Source organism: Salmo salar, chromosome ssa11 (assembly GCF_905237065.1).
Source record: "Salmo salar chromosome ssa11, Ssal_v3.1, whole genome shotgun sequence".
Lineage (NCBI taxonomy): Eukaryota > Metazoa > Chordata > Actinopteri > Salmoniformes > Salmonidae > Salmo > Salmo salar.
Window position 1 is genome coordinate 22,952,795 of NC_059452.1, and position 20,344 is coordinate 22,973,138.

Below are 20,344 nucleotides of genomic sequence, written 5' to 3' on the forward strand. Positions count from 1 at the left end.
GCGGTGCGCGTGTCATAGTTGTGGTCGATAAATGAGATAGATGATGGCTAACGAAAATACACACAGGCCAATTTAATTCCACTAAATTATACAAATTAACCTACAGACTGATAAGCATGATGATCAAATGCATTTCCATTGACTGGTATTTCCATCAATTAATAAAATGCATAATTTTGCAATGGGATTTTTTCTCTCTCACTGCAACAGTTTTATTTATAGGCTTTTCATTTATTTTATTAGCCTAATGCCGGCAATTGCGGGCTAACGGAATCCTTGCATTATAAGCCAAAAACAGACGGCACTTCAACATTTGACAGCCAACAAACAGGTAGTTAGGTCCAGTTCTGACCTGGATAAAAGCATGGGACACGGATGTTTGGCCCTGTGAGTCCACACTACATTACCCATAGGCCCTGTGTGACCTTAACTATACATGGTCTCTCTCTGGCCTGTCAGGAGGCAAGGATTTTTGATCGCATAATGGTGGTTCACCCTGGAGCCTGAGGAAGAGGTGAGAGGTCACAGCATTAAGTCACTACATTAAATCTGTCTCATGCCGTCGCCATTAAAAACCTTTCCATTGCCATTAAATGGGTCACAATGTCTCTCCTTGCTCGTTTGAGTGGAAAAGAGTCGGGCTCATCTCACCTCCTCTTAATTTGATTGTGTTCTGTGGCCAACTCGACATATGACAAGGTGAAAGCCAGGCTAAGGCCTCAAAGTCTGTCTGGCTTTTCATCTTTTCATCTGTCTCTCCAGCCATCCTTTAATCATGTATTTTTTCATCTCTTCAACTTCTCCTTCTTCCTTTTTGTTATTATTCTACCTCTTTATAACTCATGGTCTATGTGACCTCACCAAGCCATGTACTGTACATGAGGTAGGGATGTTAGGAATAGGATGCTGTGTATATGTAGGGAGTGTGTTGGTGAGGTAGTGGTGCTAGGAATAGGATGCTGTGTGTATGTAGGGAGTGTGTTGGTGAGGTAGTGGTGTTAGGAATAGGATGCTGTGTGTATGTAGGGAGTGTGTTGGTGAGGTAGTGGTGTTAGGAATAGGATGGTGTGTGTATGTAGGGAGTGTGTTGGTGATTTGGTTTCACATGTAACTGTGTGTGTACTATAGAAGTGAGGATAGGATGCCTAGTACTACCTGTGAGGACACTAGCTAGTCGCTCTCCGTTCTGCCCTCACCCAGGGAATGCAGGTAGATTTATCACCTATTGATACACCCCCTCTCTGAGCGCGCCCCCAAAGACACCCCGCAGTACAGTGTTGACTCATGAACTATCCAGCCCATGGTTCATGAATCATTCTTTAAAAAAGGAGTACCCCCCCTTTCCTCCTCTCCCTCCTTTTCTGTGACTTCCTTTTTCACTGTCAAATAGATAAAGTACACTAAGATGCAAGCCAAATAAAGAAACAAATGTTTTCTTTTTTTCCATCATACATTTCCCTAGTTAGAAGTGGGAGACGATAAAACGATATTGGAGGCTATTTTGCCACTCGCTGTTAGCACTGTCACCTGTGCTTTCGGTGCTGCTCGCTCAGCAGTTAGAGCAAAGTTAAACAGTGAACGCTCGCTGCCTCTCTCTCTCTCCCTCTCCCCCTCTCTCTCTCTCTCTCTCTCTCTCTCTCTCTCTCTCTGAGAATGTCCTTTGACAGCCTCTAAATGACTTTGCTTTCTGCTTTCCATTATTTCTTACCTCCCCTTATCTCTCTTTTTTCTCCCTCTCCCTCCCTCCGTTTCTCCCTCCATCTCCTTGTCTTTTCTGAGGAAATAGAAAACCGGTCATCTATCTAATCGTTCACCTCTATCACTTTAGTGGTTTTAACATGCGCTATTCAACTCCTCTGTTTCCAGATGATACATTTCATTTCCTGGGCAAGGTTTTAATATGTAGGAGGATGGATGTATGTCTGTTAGACAACAGCCTCCATTTTCTTTATTCAACTCCATCTTCATGTGTATCATATCTTCTAAAATCAGTTCTGACCTGGGGTGTGAAGAACAGTCTTCATCCCAGATCACAACCTCCAATAGCTATCATATTTCCACACAATCTGAATGCTTGAAACAGACCCTCGCTGTCCAAAAATAGTGACACTTTTCCCTATAGTTGACACTATGGTAGCACCACAGCCTGCTCCAACAAAGGTTGTGTTGATCAAAATCTTAGAGGAAATACATTTGACATTTGAATGAACCGTAATGAGGTTCTCTTCTTCTCTTCCTTCCAGTCCCATATCATCCTGCCACTTACCACCCTCGTCTCAGCTTCAGCACCACAGACCACCACAGTTCCTGTGTCTCTCCTATGATTCTCCATCCTCCCAGTCCCGCTCCCGGAGGTGAGTGATGGATCTCCCTGCTCTCGGTGGAGATGTGGATAAGGTAGAGCGATGGCAGATGTAATAAAAATAAACCTGCCTGTCGGGGCTCCCTCCTCCATTCATCAACCCATCTGAGTGAGGCGTCTACTGGGCCGTCTGGGCCCGCCTATAACACGCACAGCTTGGGAAACGCTATTTGTCACCTGCTAAACGCTGCCATTGGCGGAGTATATACCGACAGAGGCCCCCTCTTCTCTCCTCTCGTCCCCTTAGGAGGGATGGATGTACTGTATAGGTTTATTTATGTCACCTGGAGAGTACACGCAGAGTAAAGTGCGCTGCAAAGGAGAAGAGTGATGTCCTGATGTTTAGTTACGTTGCCATGGTTGAGCTCTTCCTCACTGATGTGATAGTGTTGAGTGTTGCTTTAAATGTAGGATAGGTGAAAGGGAGATAGAAGGGAAGTACTGTAGTTTCAATGTGCCTCCTTGATTATTGTGGATACTAGCCAGATAATGTGTCCGTGTGGAGTAGATATTGAACTATAATAAAAAAAACATGTTGATTGAGGTTGACTGTAAACAAATAGTGAACTGTGTATAAAGGGTGCTTATGGTGTAATGGCTGACAGCCTGGAGAGCTAAGAGGCATATTTTCTATGGTGTGCTCATACATCATTTATCTGGCAACTTTATGTTCGACTCCATCACAGACATTGAGGCTGAAGGAAGAAGACATTTTACATTCCAGTCCTTGTGTTTTATGATAAATGTGCACAAAGTGCTCCATCCTTTCCCCCTAGTGCACATAAACGATGTGCTAGGTAAAGTCATAACTCTCTCATACACAGCTTATCACAACATCTCTGATCAGCCAAACAGAAGCACCACTCTGAAGCTATCTTTCAAGAGACAGCCGTTCAGAATAATCCAGTATCCACACAGGTATACTGTTGATCGAGGTGCTTTGCTGTCATTGTTGAAAGTGTAAGGCTATGTCACTTACAAAGCCCACCAGGCCCAGTCATGATTACCATGGTAATAACAAGTCTTATAATAGTATGTCTCTGTTTGTATAGCCTGTTCTGTTTCATTTACAGGGTCTTGTGTGCCTCAGTTGGAAGAGCAAGGCACTTGCAACGCCAGGGTTGTGGGTTTGATTCCCATGGGGGACCAGTATGGTAAAAAAAGTATGAAAATGTATTCAATCACTCACTAGTGTAAGTCGCTCTGGAAAAGAGCGTCTGCTAAATGACTAAAATGTAAATGGTCTCTGTGCCAATAACATACATAGATCTCCATGTGTTTATTCTATTTTTTAAAAGAGGCTCCAATAGTTCACAACACATAGACACCACATGAAACTCAACCCTATAGAGGAGCTCTACCATCCTGGAGAGAGTGCTAGCCTCTTGGTGAGAGGTACATCTACAGCTCAGTGAGTGCTGTGCCATATAGTAATTCAGTCAAAATTATGAAAGTGCCCAGGTGCTATTGTAATATAGTGGGCTTCTCTAATCGTTATGGTTACCCAAGAGATGGTCTGTCTGTGCCTCCAGCCGTAATCATTGACACAGCCTACATTTACCCCCTGCTGTGGTTTTTAATAATAATATGATCACCTATGCGCAGGGTTGGTCTAATATGGGATCTCTAATCATTCATAGGCCAGGGGCCACACTTACAGTTATGACCCTCTCCCCAGGGGTCAAAGTGCACCTTACCCACAAATACATAATTATTATATGAAACTGGCGTCCAGAGGGTTGTTTGGTTATTCCACAACCCTGCACTTAAAGCAATTAAGGCCAAACCTTGATGTCCATTTGTATATCAGGGGAGAATGTTTGAAATGAATGTAGTTCTCACTAATGTGTCATTACAGGAGTTTTTCTGCCATTATGTTGTTAATGTGAGGGGTCTACATGGGGACCCAGGCCTGTCAATATATAGTACATCAAGATGATTGTATTAGGATTACAGTCAGAGATGTAGCCTTGAATTGAGATTACAGTCCAAGTGTTTACACTCCAACGTCCCCCTGGTTAGAATTCCATCAGTAATTGATCTGAATGGTGAGAAATTACATATTTGACCAAACAACTGCAGCCTTTAATTTGCTCGGTACATCCGTTTGTTTTTTTAAGTGTAAAGGTAGGGTAAGGTTACCCGATGTAAGTCAGAGTCTGGCTAGCATTGGCTAGAGTAGATATGTGTTTATGCTGTGTATGGGATTTGACCAATTTAAAGTAAGAAAATAGAGGTTGTCTGCGATGTATGGCTTGTTCTGTCTGGCCGTGTTTGCTCAGCTGGAAGTAATGTTTGCCCACAGGATGGCTGGGAAAGTGAGTTTCTGATGTACATACATGTTTGACAGGGAATTTGAAGGGACTGTTTGGACAGAAATGTGTGGGAATTTTTAATGGAGGATGGAAGAGAAAGTTCTGTCCAAACATTCCACTTTGAGAGTAAAGCGTTACCCCCTTCGCCCATCCCCCCTCGCTCTCACCTCCTCCCCCCTTCCTTCCTACGGTACTGCTCCCCACTGGACGTTGACTTATTTCTACCTTTGACAAATTCAATTGATGTGTGAAAAAGAGAGAGAGGGATAGGCAAACACATTTGTTATTTATAAAATACAGAAAAAGTGGATGAATCAACTTTTGTTTTATACTTTAGCAAGTAAATCAGCGATTTTGGCCATTCAACCCCAAGCATTTTTAGGGGATTTAACTGATACGGGATATTCCAACTTGTTTGAAAATAAAATGTAGTCGACTTTTGATCACCCCAGCACATATCGTTTCCCATACCTCCCATTTCCCTATTTAGGCATTGCAATCATGAACAAAAAAGAGGGCTGCACCTGCCTTTTTGTCGTACTTGGAACCATGGGCCTGTCGCTAGTAAATCATCTCAAAATTAAACTAAGTTTACAGTACAAGGCATTTTTAGGCATTTCTCTTCCCTGTGGGTGGAATGGGACATGGTCTCCGTGGCCACCGTGCCTTTCCAGAGAGAGATGCAGTTACACTGTAATTTACAGGGATTAACTCCAGAGCCAAACTCTGACGCAGGCGTCCTGGCGAGGTATGCCGTCTCGCACGTACAGAGAGGCTGAAATTAACTTCAAATTAGGTACGGTACGGTAGCACACAGGCAGGGTGCTGGCCACCCTCAAAAAAACCCAAACCCTCTGAGCCAATGCTTAAGTTTGTTACAGGCTTTATCGTAGGACACCCTTCCCAGGACCCCTGAGCAGACGGACAGGCGGACATGAGAGCAGGGCATCTGAATGTCGCTAATAATAGACATCGTGGGTTGTACTGACGTCACGCCGTGGCCAGAGGCGCTCGCCTGGAATTCAGTCTGGGTCAGCGATTCACTTCCTGCCGTGTCCCAGTGGTTTGCGGGTGGAGGGACAGCTGGTCGCCATTGGGGAGGGAGGGAAGGAAGGAGAAAGCCAGAGGCTGCTCCTGCTGGCATGGAAGGGCAGGGGCCCTGGGCGTCCTCTGGCCGGGTCCTCTAGCCTAGCTGCCTCAAGAGAGCCCCAGAGACCTGCTAGCCGCCGGCTGCCCACAGGCAGAGCAGACCCGTGTCCATGCCAGATCCCCAGGCCCCTTGGCTTGGTCAGCAGCCAGCCAGCCAGCCAGCTCCCACACCTCTTCCCTCCCTACAACATCTCCTTGTCCTCTCTCTCTCCCTTTGACCCCTATTCCCATGTTCTTATACTTATTCACCCACTCACCCTCCCTGCATCTCTCTCCCTACATCTTTCTCCCTACATCTCTCTCATCTCTCTCTCTCTCTCTCTCTCTCTCTCTCTCTCTCTCTCTCTCTCTCTCTCTCTCGCTCTCTCAATCTCTCTCCCCCATAATGATTCCACCTCCCCTGTCCTCCATCCTCCTCCCCTCAGTCAGATTAGGTTAAAGTGACCCTGCTGGTCGGGCGCTAGAAACTTGATATGCTGCTCTTTGTTTGAGACTGACAGATTGAGGGAAGGATGTGGGTGGGTGTGAACAGCAGGCAGGGAGGGAGAGAGAGAGAGGGAAGTAGGGAGAGAGAGGAGGGGTTGAGGTTGAAGCACTATAGTACTGTTTTTTTCTTCCTGCCCTGAATCTGTGGCCTGTTGAGAGATTGGGACAGTCATATGCACAAACATCAACATTTACATTTACCATCTGTCTCTTAAGTGACGTTTTACCATTCAAATGATATCCTCCCCTGCGCCAGACATATTTTAATTGGTGTTGTGAAGACATCACTTGAGACTCCCAAACTGATATGGTTCTTATCTTCTATGGGCCACCTGCGGGACACAGCCAGTGAAATATCAGTGCGGCAAATTCAAAAACAACAAAATGTCATAATTCAACTTTCTCAAACATACAACTATTTTACACCATTTTAAAGATACACTTCTCCTTGATGTAACCACATTGTCCGATTTCAAAAAGGCTTTACAGCGAAAGCAAACCATTAGATTATGTTAGGAGAGTACATAGACAAAAATAATCACACAGCCATTTTCCAAGCAAGGACATGTGTCAATAAAACCCAAAACACAGCTAAATGAAGCACTAACCTTTGACGATCTTCATCAGATGACACTCCTAGGACATTATGTTACACAATACATGTATGTTTTGTTCGATAAAGCTCATATTTATATCCAAAAACAGCATTTTACATTGGCGCGTGATGTTCAAAAAATGTATCCCCACCAAAACTTCCGATGAATGTGCACATCAATTTACAAAAATACTCATCATAAACGTTTACAAAATATATAACAATTACTTAAAGAATTGTAGATAGACTACTCCTGGATGCAACCGCTGTGTCCGATTTTAAAATAGCTTTACGGAGAAAGCACATTTTCAATATTCTGAGTACATAGCTCAGCCATCACGATGAGCTATTCAGACACCCGCCAACTTCGGGGCAACCTAAACTCAGAATTAGTATTAGAAATATTGTCTTACCTTTGCTGATCTTTGTCAGAATGCACTCCCAGGACTGCTACTTCCACAAGAAATGTTGTTTTTGTTCAAAATACTCCATATTTATATCCAAATACCTCTGTTTTGTTCGTGCGTTCAGGTCACTATCCAAAGGCATACCGCGCGAGCGCGGTACCAGAGACGAAAAGTCAAAATGTTCCATTACCGTACTTAGAAGCATGCAAACGCTGTTTAAAATCAATCTTTATGGTATTTTTTATGTACAATTGCGATAATATTCCAACCGGACAATAGCATATTCATTCAAGAAGAAAAAGAAGGAACGGCGCGCTTGCGTGACCTCGCATATCCAATCCCTTTGTTGCCAGGCAGTCCACTCAGTAACTGAGCTCCTATTATCTGCCCAGTGACAGGAGAACGCTCAAACCACTTTCTGAAGGCTGTTGACAGCCAATGGAAGCCTTAGGAAGTGCAACGTCACACCACAGACACTGTAGTTTTGATAGAGAATCAAAAGAAGAACTACAATTCTCAGACTTTCCACTTCCTGCTTGGATTTTTCTCAGGTTTTTGCCTGCCATATGAGTTCTGTTATACTCAGAGACACCATTCAAACAGTTTAAGAAACTTCAGAGTGTTTTCTATCCAAATCTACTAATAATATGCATATTCTAGTTTCTGGGCCAGAGTAGTAACCTGTTTAAATTGGGTACGTTTTTCATCCGGCTGTGAAAATACTGCCCCCTACACCCCAACAGGTTATCTAATGACAAACGAGGGGTCCCGAAACACAGGCCCTGTGACCGCTCCATGTGTGACCCTCCCCTTTAGAACATGGCTGATTCTGAGAGGTTCTCCTCACCCCCCTGACGACCCACGACCCCTCTATTGGCCGGCAGAGGGGTAGTTGTGTCACCCGCATTCCCATTTAGGGTCACACATTCAGTCTCAGGCGTTCTGTGATGTATGATGGATTGTTGTTTTTTAATGAGGCTCGATAAAAACAGCCTCCCAGGACAGGAAATTATATACTTCCATAATGTCTATGTAAAGAGATGCGAAAACGTAAACAAAACTAAGGTAAAGCTGCGTCGTGATAAATATTTCAGAAGAAAGAAAAAAGCAAACAGCATCAAGTGGAAAACCTCTTCACATGAGCTACATGTCTCTCCTCTCTCCCTCTCTTCTCTTTTACACATTCACCCTTCCATCTCTTCCCTATTTCCTGGCTCATTCCTCCTGCCCTCTACTCTTCACTCTCTCCCTGCACTCTTATTACACTCTCTTCTCTCGCTGCACTCTCTTTTCTCCTCTCCCGTCTCTCGCTATGCTCGCAGGTCACCTCTTTTACTGCCCTTTCTCCCCCTCTCTCCCTACCCTCTTCTCCACTATGTCCCTACCCTCTCCTCTCTCCTTTCTCCCTGCTCTCTCTTCTCCCCTCTCTTCTCCCCACTCCCTCTCTGCCCTCTCTCTCTCTGTAGGCCCTTGGGGCCCCTATGCTGTGTCCCCCTTCTCTATGGCAAGGTTGTATTTCTTCATTAGGGCCTCTGGGGGCCGGGGGAGACCCAGAGGATGTCAGAGTACATTAATTCTCATCAGGACATGGACCCTCTCAGGTGTGAATGGCAGTGAGCAGCTGTCGACGGAGCTCTCTCAACCACACCACAGCTCATATATCACTCAGTACACACACACGCACGCACGCACGCACACACTCTCTCTCACACACCCACCCACCCACCCACACATGCACGCGCACACACATGCACACACACACACACACACACACACACACACACACACACACACACACACACACACACACACACACACACACACACACACACACACACACACACACACACACACACACACACACACACACACACACACACACACACTCGCAACACACTCAAGCAGGCACACCAACAACACAGAATCTCTGGCATTAGCAGATATCACCTAATTAGACTTCTATTCTACCCCTTCTCTCTTTTCTACCCAGGCATCTTGATGTGTTGTGGAATTTATTTCAAGTATTTTATTGGATAGTCTCTATTACCTTGATATTATCAACAATAAACATGGTAAACACTTAGTCATTGTCAACATCTTATAGCATTAAAGGCAGTTAAATACAAATGATAAGGGGCTGAATTGCACCCCAAAGTGTAGGTATGTATGGCTAACTCAGTTCAGGACTTGACCCATAGTAATTGCAAAAGCATTCATATATCTTTAAGTCTTTAGGGGGACAGAATGCTGTTTATACTTCATTTTCCATGTGAGTAAATTTGCTGGGAGCATCTCCCTCTCTCCCTCCATCTCTCTTTCTCTCTCTCTCTGTCTCAGCATGTGTTTCCTTAGATATGTATCGACAGTAATTAGATAGATATGTATCAACAGTAAGTAAATCCTCCCAGTAGAAGAGTATACAAATAACTCATATTTGCTCTGTGGTCAATGCTCTGAACAGACTGAACAGTCCCACTGGACTAGGAGGGAGGAGGTTAAGATTATGAAGGTCTGGACTATTAAACCCGTTTGTTAAGGTCTTCACTCCTGGGAGGACTCAACTCTATGGGACTCTGAGTGAATGAAGGGAGCTTAGCTATGGAGACTATGGAGCTATGTGTTGTTAATTAGCCCTGTTTGTTAGAGAGGACTTCACATTAGAGTCCAACTCATCAGCCAAATCCCCAATTCCTATTTTAACTCAGACAGTGGTTCTCAGAGCAATGTACATTTCTCCTCTACTCTGGGATCCTCCATGGAGAAGAGAGGACTTGTTCAAAGATGTGATGCGCTAGAGCTATGGGGCATAAAATCTATCCAGGAAGATTCCTCTCCTCCCTCTCTTTCTCTCCATTGATTATTTTGTCATCCCTTTAATATTTTGTCATCATGCCCTCTGATTTTCTGACGTCTCGGGTTATTCAGTGAATTAGTTATCTGTGCTCTCCATTATCCTATTGAACTCGGTGTTTTGGGTCTGGGATCTAAATCTCTCTCGCTCTCTCTCTCAATCTCTTTCACTCCCTATCTCTCTCTCTGTTCCATGCAGCTCTGTGGTCTCGCGGGGCCCTTTATTAGTTAATTATCTCTAATTAGGCAAAGGTCAGGATGGAATAATGATTTTTCCCATTGAAGCTGAGGGACTCTGGAGGAACAGAAGCATGTTCAGCTTCTACCAATAGCGGAGCCCACAGTTGGTATAATGACATACATTTAGATTTGATTTACGATAGGCTGTCATTGATGCCATCCAGATAAATCATTTTATCAGAAGCAAGATGATCTTTATGGTGTGACTACCTTTATGCTAGTTAAGGTTATCATTGATATTAGTAACTTCCAAGATGTTGAGCACTGAAACAGTTGCACACCCTGGGAGAAATAGCTGCTTCCCCAGTCCACACTTACCCATCCTCTCTCTCTCTCTTTCTCTCTCTACTGGCCCCAGACCTATCTGTTGCTGGATGGGGGCCAGGGTGTGGCCCTCTCCTCTTACTCACCCCCTTCACAGCCCACACATTGATCCCCCACTCTCTGTTGCCCTTGGAGCAGTGTATGCCTCTGAGATTCAGGGGGCCCTTCTGTTTTACAAACGGCCTTGCTGGAGGAAAAGAGAGACATTTCTAGTCTGAAAGGGAGAAGTTACACATCAACACAGTGAGGGTGTTCAACTATATGAACACCAAACTATATTAACATTCAGACAGATGTGAAGAATTGTAAAATGACCTTGACTCTTCATTATTTAGGGAATACTCAATGTCTATGGTAAGGTAGAGGAGGTTGACATCCCTCTACCTAAACTAGTACAAATTCTTGACCTGTAACAGTGGTGTGGTAGTAAATGAATGTAGCTGTAATCTAGGAATGGATTTGGGATGTTGAATGTAGGAGTACAGCATAACACAGAGGGAGAGAGAGAGAGTCTGATGGAGATATACAGTGCATTCGAAATGTATTCAGACCCCTTGACTTTTTCCACATTTTGTTATATAACAGCTTTATTCTAAAATGGATTACATGTTTCAATCTACACACAATACCCTATATTGACAAAGCAAAAATGTTTTAAAATGTATTAAAAATAAAAAAACGTAAATATCACATTTACATAAGTATTCAGACCCTTTACTCAGTACTTTGTTGAAGCGCCTTTGGCAGCGATTGCAGCATTGAGTCTTCTTGGGTATGACGCTACAAGCTTGGCACATCTGTATTTGGGTAGTTTCTCCCATTCTTCTCTGCAGATCCTCTCAAGCTCTGTCAGGTTGGATGGGAGCGTTGCTGCACAGTTATTTTCATGTCTCTCCAGAGATGTTCAATAGGGTTAAATCAAATCAAATCAAATGTATTTATATAGCCCTTCTTACATCAGCTGTCATGAATCCCACCGAAGGTGGCTCCCCTGCCTGTTCGAGCGGCGCTCAGCGGTCGTTGTCGCCGGCCTACTAGCCACCGCTGATACCTTTTTCATTTCGGTTTGTATGGTCTTATTGGTTGCACCTGTTCCCTGTTGTGTTTCTTGATTTGTGTTTATTTAAGCCTGTTTAGCCCGCCTAGGTTTGTGCGGGATTATTTCGCTGTCGTGTTATTTTGGATGTGCTGGCTGACGCCTTATTTCTCTCTCCGGACTGTCTGTTTTGAGTAAATAAAGACGTTGTACTTTACCTCTGCTCTCTGCGCCTGACTCCAACCACCACTCCTAGTATCCCGTGACATCAGCTGATATCTCAAAGTGCTGTACAGAAACCCAGCCTAAAACCCCAAACAGCAAGTAATGCAAGTGTAGGAGTATGGTGGTTAGGAAAAACTCCCTAGAAAGGCCAAAACCTAGGAAGAAACCTAGAGAGGAACCAGGCTATGAGGGGGGGCCAGTCCTCTTCTTGCTGTGCCGGGTGGAGATTATAACAGGACATGGCCAAGATGTTCAAATGTTCATAAATGACCAGCATGGTCAAACAATAATAATCACAGTAGTTGTCGAGGGTGCAACAAGTCAGCACCTCAAGAGTAAATGTCAGTTAGCTTTTCATAGCCGATCATTGAGAGTATCTCTACCGCTCCTGCTGTTTCTAGAGAGTTGAAAACAGCAGGTCTGGGACAGGTAGCACGCCCGGTGAACAGGTCAGGGTTCCATAGCCGCAGGCAGAACAGTTGAAACTGGAGCAGCAGCACGGCCAGGTGGACTGGGGACAGCAAGGAGTCATCATGCCAGGTAGTCCTGAGGCATGGTCCTAGGGCTCAGGTTCTCCGAGAGAGAAAAAGAAAGAAAGAGAGAAAGAGAGAATTAGAGAGAGCATACTTAAATTCACACAGGACACCGGATAAGACAGGAGAAATACTCCAGATATAACAGACTGACCCTAGCCCCCCGACACATAAACAACTGCAGCATAAATACTGGAGGCTGAGACAGGAGAGGTCAGGACACACTGTGGCCCCATCCGATGATACCTCCGGACAGGGCCAAACAGGCAGGATATAACCCCACCCACTTTGCCAAAGCACAGCCCCCACACCACTAGAGGGATATCTTCAACCCCCAACTTACCATCCTGAGACAAGGCTGAGTATAGCCCACAAAGATCTCCGCCACGGCACAACCCAGACAGGAAGACCACGTCAGTGACTCAACCCACTCAAGTGACGCACCCCTCCTAGGGACGGTATGGAAGAACGGCCCTTCTCCCCATCATGCTAAAGGCTCTGGCTGTGCCACTCAAGGACATTCATTTAGACTTGTCGAGAAGCCACTCCTGCATTGTCTTGGTTGTGTGCTTAGGGTCGGTGTCCTGTTGGAAGGAGAACCTTCCTGAGTGTTCTGGAGCAGGTTTTCATCAAGGATCTCTCTGTACTTTGCTCCGTTCATCTTTCCCTCGGTCCAAACTAGTCTCCCAGGGCCTGCCACTGAAAAACATCACCACAGCATGATGCTGCCACCACCATGCTTCACCGTAGGGATGGTGCCAGGTTTCCTCCTGACGTGACGCTTGGCATTCAGGCCAAAGAGTTCAATCTTGGTTTCATCAGACCAGAGCATCTTGTTTCTCATGGTCTGAGTGTCCTTTAGGTGCCTTTGGCAAACTCCATGCGGGCTGTCACGTGCCTTTTACTGAGGAGTGGCTTCTGTCTGGCCACTCTACCATAAAGGCTTGATTGGTGGAGTGCTGCAGAGGAGTGCTTCTGGAAGGTTCTCCCATCTCCACAGAGGAACTCTGGAGCTCTGTCAGAGTGACCATCGGGTTCTTGGTCACCTCCCTGACCAAGGCCCTTCTCCCCTGATTTCTCCCCTGATTGCCAGCTCTTGCAAGAGTCTTGGTGGTTCCACACATCTTCCATTTAAGAATGATGGAGGCCACTTTGTTCTTGGGGACCTTCAATGCTGCAGACATTTTTTGGTACTCGGAGTTCTACGGACAATTCCTTCGACCTCATGACTTGGTTTTTGCTCTGACATGCACTGTCAACTGTGGGACCTTATATAGACAGGTGTGTGCTTTTCCAAATCATGTCTAATCAATTGAATTTACCACAAGTGGACTCCAATCAAGTTGTAGAAACATCTCAAGGATGATCAATGGAAACAGGATGCACCTGAGCTCAATTTCAGGTCTCATAGCTAAGTGTCTGAATACTTATGTAAATAAGGTATTTCTGTTTTTTTATGCTATATATTTGTTAAAATTTCTAAAAACCTGTTTTCTCTTTGTTCTTATGGGGTTATTGTGTGTATATTGATTAGGTAAAAATTGAATTTAATTCATTTTAGAATAAGGCTGTAACGTAGCAAAATGTGGAAAAAGTCAAAAGGTCTGAATACATTCCGAATGCACAGTAGACAGACAGTAGCTACATTCAGAGAGACAGAGAGTCTGAGTGAGATATAGACAGACAGTAGCTACATTCAGAGGGACAGAGAGTCTGAGTGAGATATAGACAGACAGTAGCTACATTCAGAGAGACAGAGAGTCTGAGGGAGATATAGACACAGTAGCTACATTCAGAGAGACAGAGAGTCTGAGTGAGATATAGAAAAACAGTAGCTACATTCAGAGAGACAGAGAGTCTGAGTGAGATATAGACAGACAGTAGCTACATTCAGAGAGACAGAGAGTCTGAGTGAGATATAGACAGACAGTAGCTACATTCAGAGAGACAGTCCTTGTTATGAGTGTTTGTTTCCTTCAGAAGCTCCTCTGTTGACAGTGGCTTGGCACTGCTCACATACCCCAGCCCGAGAGAGGGGAGAAGGGTGGAGGGGAGAACCAGGAGAGGGGAGGAGGGTCAAGGGGAGGAACGATCAAGGGCTGTCTCGCTCGAGATCACCCTTCAAATCAAGCAGTCGATCTCTGGAGCCAAGTCAGGGAGGGTGTAGTGTGTAGTGTGGCTCAGGCTAGAGTACCCAACCTCACTGGGGCCTTCCCATACAGTCCACAGAACACCGCACCACGCTGGGGCCCTCCCATACAGTCCACAGTACACCCCACCACGCTGGGGCCCGTTCATACAGTCCACAGTACACCCCACCACGCTTGGGCCCACCCATATAGTCCACAGAACACCCCACCACGCTGGGGCCCGGCCATACAGTCCACAGAACACCCCACCACGCTGGGGCCCGGCCATACAGTCCACAGAACACCCCACCACGCTGGGGCCCGGCCATACAGTCCACAGAACACCTCACCACGCTGGGGCCCGGCCATACAGTCCACAGTACACCCCACCACGCTGGGGCCCACCCATACAGTCCACAGAACACCCCACCACGCTGGGGCCCACCCATACAGTCCACAGAACACCCCACCACGCTGGGGCCCGGCCATACAGTCCACAGAACACCCCACCACGCTGGGGCCCGGCCATACAGTCCACAGAACACCCCACCATGCTGGGGCCCGCCCATACAGTCCACAGTACACCCCACCACGCTGGGGCCCACCCATACAGTCCACAGAACACCCCACCACGCTGGGGCCCGGCCATACACTCCACAGAACACCCCACCACGCTGGGGCCCGGTCATACAGTCCACAGAACACCCCACCACGCTGGGGCCCGGCCATACAGTCCACAGTACACCCCACCACGCTGGGGCCCACCCATACAGTCCACAGAACACCCCACCACGCCGGGGCCCACCCATACAGTCCACAGAACACCCCACCACGCTGGGGCCCACCCATACAGTCCACAGAACACCCCACCACGCTGGGGCCCGGCCATACACTCCACAGAACACCCCACCACGCTGGGGCCCGGTCATACAGTCCACAGAACACCCCACCACGCTGGGGCCCGGCCATACAGTCCACAGTACACCCCACCACGCTGGGGCCCACCCATACAGTCCACAGAACACCCCACCACGCCGGGGCCCACCCATACAGTCCACAGAACACCCCACCACGCTGGGGCCCACCCATACAGTCCACAGAACACCCCACCACGCTGGGGCCCGGCCATACAGTCCACAGAACACCCCACCACGCTGGGGCCCGGCCATACAGTCCACAGAACACCCCACCATGCTGGGGCCCGGCCATACAGTCCACAGAACACCCCACCACGCTGGGGCCCGGCCATACAGTCCACAGAACACCCCACCACGCTGGGGCCCACCCATACAGTCCACAGAACACCCCACCACGCTGGGGCCCGGCCATACACTCCACAGAACACCCCACCACGCTGGGGCCCGGTCATACAGTCCACAGAACACACCACCACGCTGGGGCCCGCCCATACAGTCCACAGAACACCCCACCACGCTGGGGCCCGGCCATACAGTCCACAGAACACCAGACTGGGGCCCGGCCATACAGTCCACAGAACACCACACCACGTCGGGGCCCGGCCATACAGTCCACAGAACACCCCACCACGCTGGGGCCCGGCCATACAGTCCACAGAACACCCCACCACGCTGGGGCCCGGCCATACAGTCCACAGAACACCAGACTGGGGCCCGGCCATACAGTCCACAGAACACCACACCACGCTGGGGCCCGCCCATACAGTCCACAGAATACCACGTTGGGGCCTGGCCATACAGTCCACAGAACACCACACCACGTTGGGGCCCGCCCATACAGTCCACAGAACACCACACTGGGGCCCGGCCATACAGTCCACAGAACACCACACCACACTGTACCAGTACACCCAAGGGGAGAGCCAGGCTTTGGGTTACAAATGAGCAATTACCCTGGGTACCCCTTTTCATTTAACTTTGTTTGTCTTGAATCTCAGTGTTTGGGACTGAACCCGCTCCCTCCAATGCCAGAAACAATCGCTGACGTTCGGTGCCGTGGTTACAGTCGAGGGGAGATGTAACCATCCATCCACGCTAACTGCTCTCAACAGTGAAATTATATTTTATGTCATTTTATGTAATTTCATTTATGATTACATTAAACATATATAGAGGCCGATAGACTAATATTGTGTTTTTTTTCTCTGTCTGTCTTGGTATAAAATACAACAGGAAGTCTATCTTGACAGATTGATAATTGGCTTCAGGTTATATTGAAAGTTTCATTAGCACGGCGACCACCTAGCACGGTTACCATCCACTGCAGCCACACCTTTAGCCACAACCATTTCCAGTTGTCAGTGAACCTGTACAGTCCTACCCAACCTACTCACTGACACACGCACACGCACACGCACACGCACACACACTGTGACTGTTCACTGGAGGAAGGCATTCTGCATTTAGACTCAGGAAGGGAAAATCAATGGGGCCAAATTATCCGTCTAAAATTCCACACTTGAAATATTTGTGTAATTGCTTGAACGTGTGGGCATATTATTATATTTCAAGTGGTTGGAATTCCAGATTGTATACTGGTGCCTTGTCTGTTTACATTTTAGGCGTCTGTTAGAAATGTGGTTCAACGAATGTGTCATAATGAGTGACTTGAGTGTCTTCTATTGACATAAATAACATACTTGAGAAATATCTACACAAAATAATAACGTTCCATTAGTTTGAGCTACTTTTTATACTACCATTGTGACTACATTACTCATATGCTTAATGAATTACTCCCTAACAAGTTGTTTATATCTGACAGACAAATAATCACGAGGCTAGTTCAGCACATTTAGAGAACTGAAGAGAGATATGGCGGCTCCTAAACGTATGGTCCCTTTCCTTCTCATTGTTACTAAAGAGCAGTGTCAGTATAGTAGTGCTTGGACTGGGGCCCATGCAATGTGACAGGATAGTCTCAATAAGGTATCCTAATCAAGTATCCTACTCTCATCCCCTCATCCTCTCTTCCCCTCCTCCTCCCTTCTCTCACAGTAGAGGCAGTGTTCTGGCTGAGGCTGGGTGATGAGGATTCAAGGCTCTGTGTTTGTGTTGGAGCAGGGCCATGGCTAAGGCCATTCAGCCTCCTCTATCTGCCCTCTGGGGAATGGCTTGCTAGCTGCTGGAAAATCAGCTCAACCGAGGGACTGGGGCCAGTCATTAGCCTGCCTGGAAGAGACTCCTCTGCCTGGTTGAGAGAGAAGGAGAGAGACATTTGGAAAGAGATGTAAAGAGAGGTAGTAGGTAAGACAGATTTTGGACAGACTGCTGGACAGACAGAGGACAGACAGAGAGATGTAAAAGTTCAAGGTATGTTACTCATTCCCAATCACCTAGCTCAACACGCTATAAACAACATACAGAACCACAGACCAGTACAGTATCATGATCCATTTATTCACCAATCATCTGAACATCCAAAGACCCAGAGGTGGAGCCCAGACAGGCTGGGCAAAAGGTCTTGAGAGGCCCATGTAGTCCCATAACTCCTGGGCATTAGAACATGGAGACCAGCCACTTCCAGCTCTCTTAAATAGCTTATTAAACAGGCCTCATATTTGTTCAGCTGCCAGCTGCCGGCCGTGAGGTGAACTGAAGTGGCCCAATGTGTCCACATCTAGCCTGGGTGGAAAGTGCAAGGTGAGGGAGGAGTGGAGCTTCTGAGGAATGGGGTTAAACCTCAGGTTTGTCGGCTTTCAATCCAGAAGATGTATAGGTATTATGTATGACCCCTGAGACTGGGGCTGAATGACTGGGGTTTTTATTCTATACTGTCGGAAGTGTGTGGAGCAGGGTTCCATGGAGTTTGGAACGGCACGTTTACTGTTGAATATCAAATTAGTAAAGAAAAGGAAAATATAATACTTAACACAATCTACAATACAATATGCATTACACTACAATACAATCTACAATACAGCTCAATAAATCAAACTGAAATAGGACCATCAGAATTAAAAAAAGGTGAAACAGATTTCTTGGCATAACCACACAACAAATCAGACGTTTTTAACAATGGCGAACCACTGAGCTACTCCCCTGATGTTTATTAGCCAATCAACAGGGGGATTGGTGGGGGAGGGGGAGGGAATTAACTTGATGGATGGGCTTGCCAACCAGATCATTTACTCACTGTCTCCATATTAGCAGTACTCTGACCCCTCTCCTCATTCTGTGAGAATCCAGCCTGTAGCCTCCTTTCCTTTCCACCTCTCCTTCACTTTACAGCCACTGGTCTGAAAGGAATGGATAGGTAAATACAACATGGGAGAAATATGGAGGAGTACCATGATAAGTCAAAGATGTTTTCACCTCTGCATCCCTTCCAGATCAATGGTCTATACGAGGAGGGTCGGGAGCCATAGTAAGGAAGCTATTTGAGAGTATTGGGAGTTGGCCTCTGCTGGCCAGCCTGAGTGGAGGACCCTGGCTGACTCGGTCCCTCCCCGTGGCTTAACCAAGCATCCCTGCCCAGCCCCTCTGGCGGAGCACAATTGATTTTGGCGGTGGATGGAATAAAGATTGATTGAATCAGAATGGAAAGGACCTCGCAGAAGGATCGACCATGCAGTAACCCCTGAGCCTTGGACGTGTTTGCCAAGAAAGTACTCTGAGTTATTCTAGCGGAAGGGGCGATGCGATTAAAGCAGTCTCCACATGGTACTACTCCCCCTCCCCACTGACTCCCCACTGACGCCCCACTGACTGCACTGCACACTGAGGTTGGAGATGGGGGGGGAATGGGCCCTCTGGAGACTATAGACATGTGGCCAACAGAGTGAGGTTATATTTGTTAATTAAAATATAGCTGCTGCCTAGGTTACCACCACTATGTGGTCACTGCTGATGAAGGCAAAGGCTTGTGATGAAAGAGGTCATCACATTGATTGGAAATCCTTCCCATTAGATGTACTGTATGGCTAAAAATAGACTCAAAGAGTTCTTCATGACGTTAGCTCTGGACAGTATCTGCAGTGGATGGTGAACAGGCTTATTGTAGTGTAGGAGTTTCAAAGGGTTGATGGGCAAATGATGAGGTAAGGCAATATGCTTTCATCTTGAAGGACAATAATTATTCATTCATGCATCTATTCATTCATTCATTCAACAGTCCTATCATAAGGAGGGATTGATGATAATACAATATGACTTTTATTTAGGTTTTCCAACAGTGCTGAGTGGCAGTAAAGTTCCACGGTTGTTCCATTCAAGCCTGTGCAAGCCGAGACAGCCACTTGAGGGACCCTACTCAAGTGCGCTCGTTAAAAACTTGACACCGTGATATTGCTGCAATTACGGGATTATGATATAACTGGCATATCAATGGAGTTGCCTCCTGCAACTTTAACTCAACACAAACACGCTCATCGGGGAGGACCCTGTCATCTCCGCCTCTGGAAACTATGTGATGTGTCATTACCAGTGTGTATTTCCAGCGTCGTCGTAGCTAGCTAGCTCGGTGCTAGCTCCATTACCAAGGGACCTTGTCTAACACCTGTTAGAAACAGGTCCCGCCAGAGACAATCAAAGAGCGGTGCGTGGCGTGTTTGATGTGTACTCAAACGTAATGTGCTGTGAAAACATTGCAGCACTCTGCCAACGCTCCGCTCCTGCTACCTCTCGCCAGCTCTCTCTAGCTCTGTTTCCTCTTCCTCCACTTGTGTGCCTGCAAGGCTTGTGTTGATTCTGCTATTATGCTGCTGCGTCAAAGTG

General features: G+C 46.7%; 1 protein-coding gene across 1 annotated transcript; it reads left to right on the forward strand.

Moving 5' to 3' along the window:
• The first annotated feature begins 2,214 nt into the window (after positions 1-2,214).
• On the forward strand, positions 2,215-16,513 carry LOC123725241 (proline-rich extensin-like protein EPR1). Its single transcript, XM_045690373.1, has 2 exons — positions 2,215-2,354; positions 14,785-16,513. The coding sequence occupies exons 1-2, from the start codon at positions 2,215-2,217 to the stop codon at positions 16,511-16,513; spliced, it is 1,869 nt and encodes a 622-aa protein (XP_045546329.1).
• Positions 16,514-20,344: the final 3,831 nt, after the last annotated feature.